The 6,457-nt window shown below is 28.5% G+C and overlaps 1 protein-coding gene across 1 annotated transcript; it reads left to right on the top strand.

Moving 5' to 3' along the window:
* Positions 2,048-2,503, top strand: LOC109231820 (SKP1-like protein 1B). Its single transcript, XM_019397451.1, has one exon. The coding sequence runs from the start codon at positions 2,048-2,050 to the stop codon at positions 2,501-2,503; it is 456 nt and encodes a 151-aa protein (XP_019252996.1).

Here is a 6,457-nt window from a genome sequence, read left to right as displayed (position 1 = left end):
ATTTCATACAACTAATTATATATTATACAATTTATCTACAACTTTCACACATTATTTCTACCCGGTTAAATACAACTACAATAACATACAACTTAAATACAAACTTTATACAATATGTCTTTTGTATATTTTGTATATGATTTATACATAGTAAAAACAAATTTCATACAATAAATTATATATTATACAACTTATCTATAATTTTAGTACATTATTTCTACTCAGTTATATACAACTACAATATCATACAACTTAAATATAATTTTTATACAATGTTGTCCAACTTTCATACAATAGTTAAATGAATAAAAGAAAAATAAATAAACAACAGAATACAATTTTTCTATAATTTTTCTACAATTTTACTATAATTTACTGCAATATAATGTAATGCCATGTCTTCTTCTTCTTCTTTAGAGTTTCAATCTGAAATTCAGCCAAAACCAAGTCTAATCTTCACCAAAACCCCTTAAAACTTGAGATATAAACTCCAAACCATATTACCCATTATTGCAACACATTCAATCCTAAACAATAAATATTTTTTAAAAACCCAAAATTCGAATTCAAAAGTTTNCAAATCATATTCCCAATTGTTTGCAACAACACCCAATCCAAACAAATAATGATTTTTGAAAACCCAAATTCGAATTCAAAGCTTCAAAGCTTTTTAATGGCTGTCAATGGTGGAATTGCTGCTCTCTTTTTCATTGTTTTACATTACTAAATTTAGGGATTGAGAGATAGAGAGAGACGTAGAGAGAATTCCCAATTGTTTACACCCAATTCAAATAAATAATATTTTTTGAAAACCCAAATTCGAATTCAAAGCTTTTTAATGGCTGTCAATGGTGGAATTGCTGCTCTCTTTTCCTTTGCTCTACATTACTGAAATTAGGAATTGAGAGATAGAGAGAGACGTAGAGAGAGATAGAGAGAGAGAGAGAGACAGACAGACAGAGAGAGAGAGAGAGAGAGAGAGAGAGAGAGAGAGAGAGAGAGAGAGAGAGAGAGAGAGAGAGTGCAGGAGGGAGAGAGAGAATAAGGATTGGAAATAATTGATTCCTAATATGAAGCGATACTCATTTAATTCCTAAAGTGTATATAATTGGTGATTTTGTATATAGGATGTAATTAAAGTAAAACTTGAGTAGGGAAGGTAATAAAGTTTTCAATAGTGTATAGATATGTAAAAATCCCTTCTTCTTTTTTTATGTTTGTAGTGAGTTATGGGCTGACCCATATAGATAGAAGATATACTCTTTTGTATAGAACATATTTTTTTATTTTTATTTTTCTGACTTGAAGAAATAATAGATCTAGAAACTTCCGTCTCTCTCTCCATAACCTTCATTGATCTGCTTAGTTATGGAGTTTTATCAATTATATTACTAGGAATAAACAAACATTGCATTTTTTGCTTCAATCTCTAACATTTTTAGGCGGTTTTAAATCTAAAAGTATTTATATGATTTTTTTATCTACAAAGTACACCTAAAATGTATATATGGCGTCACTTTCATCTATCAACGAATATTTTCTAATAATATTTTTTATTTTTTGCTAATTTTGATTATCTATGTTAACTTATATGTCAATGTTGATTCCTAAAACATGAACAAATAAGCCGTGAATTGCTAAATTTCCTTCATCACATAAGATAAATATTTCAGAAGAAATCAAAAGGACAAAACTCTCGAATCTTCCTGTAAACCTTTCATTATATTCAGAATAAGATAACTATTTTAAAAAAAAAAATACTTCATTCTCCTTATTTGATATGGTTTTTTTTGAATTCTTAACTTTAAGCTAGAGTTCATTATATTCCCGGAAAAGGAAAAAGAATACTTTTCCTACTCTGACATGGTTTATGCAAATTTTCCATATTTTCTTTTTGCCGTTTTGACTTTCCTACTTCAACTAGGATACTAAAACCCCTAGTACTCTATAAAAACAAACTAAAGCCCTTCAATTCCTCATTCATTGAAATCATTCAAAGCTCTCTCAAGAAAACAAGTACACCACATTCAGATTTTTCACCTTCACAATGTCTTCCATAAAGCTCTTAGTCTTAAAGACAAGCGACGGCGAGGAATTCGAACTTGAGGAGGCAGTGGCCGTGAGGTCAGAAGCCATCAAAAACATGGTGGAAGATGACTGCGCTTCAAACGCCATTCCTCTGCCTAATGTCGATAGCAAAACAATGACCAAAGTGATTGAATACTGGAAAAAACACTCCGAGGAAGGCGTCAAAGAGGACGAGTTGAAGGATTTTGACAAGAATTATGTGAAGGTGCTGAATTACACGGAGTTGTATGATCTAATTTTAGCTGCTAATTATCTTAATGATAAGGAGTTGTTGGATATATTGTGTCAAGAAACTGCTGACAGGATCAAAGGGAAAACGCCAGAGCAAATACGTAAAGCATTTAACATCAAGAATGATTTTACACCAGAAGAAGAGGAGCAAATCCGTAAAGAAAATGCTTGGGCCTTTGATTGACTTAATAACAGTGTTTCCTTTTTATCGCGTTTAGAATTAAAACTGTCTAGCTATCTCCTATTGTTTGTCTTCTTTTTTTGGTTTTGAGTTAGATCTTCTTGATGTTTTCTTTTCAGAATTTGTTTGGTTTTGATTGATCTTTAAGTTTTTTCTTATATAGTAATTTAAGTACCTTTATTTTGTCACTAGTGAATCTATTCGCGCTTCGCGCGATGATAAAAAATATCATTAAAGTCATAATTTTATTATATATGTATTCCATACCATCTAAATTTCTATAAATATTAAACCCAATGCAATACAACAAATAAAATATAAAAATTTTCTAAGAAAATTAAATATACAAAAGTTTTTATGGTCGCATGTCTCTAAGACCTCCAATTGGTGATGCCGGAGGTGGTACTTTTTGACCAAATCGATAAGCCCTAAATAAATAATTTCTCAAGGTTGCTTGTTCTTTCTCAAATATTTAAATCTCATTTTTTAGATTTTAATGTGCAATATCTAGCACAAAATCTTCATAATCATATAATAGACATGTATATATGTACTAGTTTCTACGTTGCACGAGATTTTTAAGTCAATTATTTATGAAAGAGTTTCAAATTAAATTTTAAAAAATAATCATAATGAGCATGGTTTGATTGATATTGTCCAACTCAAAGTTTTAATATTTGGTCATTTAATAAAAGAATAATATAGGAGATTGTTGGTATAACTGTGTAGGAGATGTGGATCAGAGGCGGATGTAGTGAACAACTAACGGGATCAACTGAACCCATAACTTTCGATGCGGAGTAAAAATTTATNAATTTTAGTACATTATTTCTACTCAGTTATATACAACTACAATATCATACAACTTAAATATAATTTTTATACAATGTTGTCCAACTTTCATACAATAGTTAAATGAATAAAAGAAAAATAAATAAACAACAGAATACAATTTTTCTATAATTTTTCTACAATTTTACTATAATTTCTGCAATATAATGTATGCCATGTCTTCTTCTTCTTCTTTGAGTTTCAATCTGAAATTCAGCCAAAACCAAGTCTAATCTTCACCAAAACCCCTTAAAATTGAGATATAAACTCCAAACCATATTCCCAATTATTTGCAACAACATTCAATCCTAACAAATAATATTTTTTAAAAACCCAAATTCGAATTCAAAGTTTCAAAGCTTTTTAATGGCTGTCAATGGTGGAATTGCTGCTCTCTTTTCCTTTGCTTTATATTACTAAAATTTGGGATTAAGAGATAGAGAAAGACGTAGAAAGAATTATCAATTCTTTGCAACAACATCCAATCCAAACAAACAATGTCTTTTGAAACCCAAATTCAAATTCAAAGCTTCAAAGCTTTTTAATGGTTGTCAATGGTGGAGGGGTTACAGATTTTCGCTGGTTTTAGAAGAGGAAATAGTGGGTGATTGAGGGGGAAATCGTGGGGTGTGGTTGATACGTGGGTGAGGGGGTGGGATTTGGAGAGAGAAACTTGGGGGGAGTGGGAATATACGGTAGAGTTAAATTAGGAGGCTAATTAATACCATTAAACCCTTAAAATGTACATAAATGGTAATTAGGTATATAAAAGGTAATTATATTAAAAGTTAAGAATGGAGGGTAATATAGTTTACTATATGACATAGGAATGTAAAAATCTCATAGTAAAAATGGCCATTTGCGAAAAGAGAAATTTACCCAGAATACAAGCGTTTGAAGAGTTATTTATAAAAGTTACAATTATTTTAAAATAATAACATAATATACAACTAGTACAATCTTTTACCCTCTTAATTAGATTAACGTAAAATTAGGGATTGTGATTATAGTTATGAGAATCTTAAATGCATAATTATCTATGATTTTCCTAAAAGTACCTCCACTTAATATAAAATTAGGGATTTCTTCCACTTCAAATTTATTAAATTTTCTCTCTTCTTCAATTATCTCCTCATAGTAGAATGCAATTAACATCGATATGGGGCTGCTGCCGACAATTTTTTTTTTAGGTTGCCGATGGGGCCTTCATTCGTGTGAGCAATATCAGACCCAATCCAAAATTCTAGATTTAAACTTAATTTTCCATTTNTGTTGTTATGTACTACTTTAACTTTTTTATAGAACTAGTTTCTATGTTCGTGCGTTGCACGAGATTTTTAAGTCAATTATTTATGAAAGAGTTTCAAATTAAAATTTTAAAAAATAATCATAATGAGCATGGTTTGATTGATATTGTCCAACTCAAAGTTTTAATATTTGGTCATTTAATAAAAGAATAATATAGGAGATTGTTGGTATAACTGTGTAGGAGATGTGGATCAGAGGCGGATGTAGTGAACAACTAACGGGATCAACTGAACCCATAACTTTCGATGCGGAGTAAAAATTTATATGTAAAAATTCATTAAAATTACAAAAGTAGCGGATATGAACCAATAACTTTAAAAATATAATGGGTTCAATGCTAAAAACCTTAAAAGTTGAACCCATAAGATTTAAATCCCGGATGCGCCTCTAATGTGGATGATGGCAGGAGGTAACGTACATTGAGAAATTCTATCATTAGTTGGTATTAGATTCATAAATATTAGGCAAATTAATTAGATATTATTATTTTATTCAATATGGAACTATCTTTTTAACAAAATATAAGAGTATAAAAGTTGATTAATATTTTAAGGTTACTTTTGTCGTTCAACATTTAGCATGAAACATTCGTGCTTTTATAATAATATAGATAGATAGATATAGATAGATAGATAAATATAGATAGATATAGATACAGACTATATTAAAAACACGAATGCCTTTAATGAAATATAATATCGTTTATTTTTTTTGCCTTTTAAAAATAAATTATGCATCGAATAAAATTATCATTTAATTTATTCTTTTAATATTTAAAGTTTTATAATCAACTAAAATTTTGATTACTAATCTTTTCTAGTTTTCTTATTGAATTAGGTAGGAAGTATATAATATAAATATATATTAGTTTGGGATTATGTATGGAAAATAAAAATACCATGTATAGAAAACGGAAGTCAAATCTCTTCAAAAATCAATTAATATTATGCATATAATAGAATAAATTAGCCATTTAAGTTATTTTTTAATATTTATAATTTTATAATCAACTAAAATTTTGATTACTAATCTTTTCTTATTGAATTAGGTAGAAAATTTATAATATAAATATATATTAATTTGGGATTCTGCATGGAAAATAAAGATACCATGAATAAAAAATGGAAGTTAAATCTCTTCAAATATTAATTAATATTTTGCATATAATAGAACATTCAAATCCACCAAAATTTGTGCACTTAGTGTTGTAATAAATCACCGCCGCTGAAGAGATCCTGATTTGCAATGGATTCTATTACAAGTACCTATCCTAGTGTGTAGTATTTCTAGTTTTGTCCTTTTCATACGATTTTCCGTAAACACTAATGTAAACAATTAAGGGTATAAATGTCAATCAATATTTTAGGGATATTTTTGTTGTTCGACATTTAGCATAGAACATTCGTGCTTTTATAATAATATAGATAGATAGATATAGACTCTCATGTTTCTAAATGGATTTGGACAATATAATACGTTTTTAAGTTAAATTACTAATAGAAATTTTTTAAGAAGTATATCCTAAAAGTAATAGGATTACATGGCTAAAAATATGTCCATATCCCCAAAGTAATTATACTAATAGAAAATTTAACATGTTCCTAAACGTATTAGGTGTACATTCTAACATGTAGTATTATATATTTATGCCAAAAAATTATACTAATAGGTTTCTTAAAGGTTATCATGTAGGATTTTTAACGTGTAGTATTATGTCCTAAAAGGCTAAAACTAATAGGATTACAAGGCTAATGTCTAGAATTCTGATTATGTCCTTTTATTGTGAGTTATTATGGTTAATATTAAAATGTTATTTTT

Source organism: Nicotiana attenuata, chromosome 8, assembly GCF_001879085.1.
Source record: "Nicotiana attenuata strain UT chromosome 8, NIATTr2, whole genome shotgun sequence".
Classification (NCBI taxonomy): Eukaryota; Viridiplantae; Streptophyta; class Magnoliopsida; order Solanales; family Solanaceae; genus Nicotiana; species Nicotiana attenuata.
The sequence above is the reverse complement of the archived record's forward strand: the minus strand, read 5'-3'. Positions and strand labels throughout refer to the sequence as shown.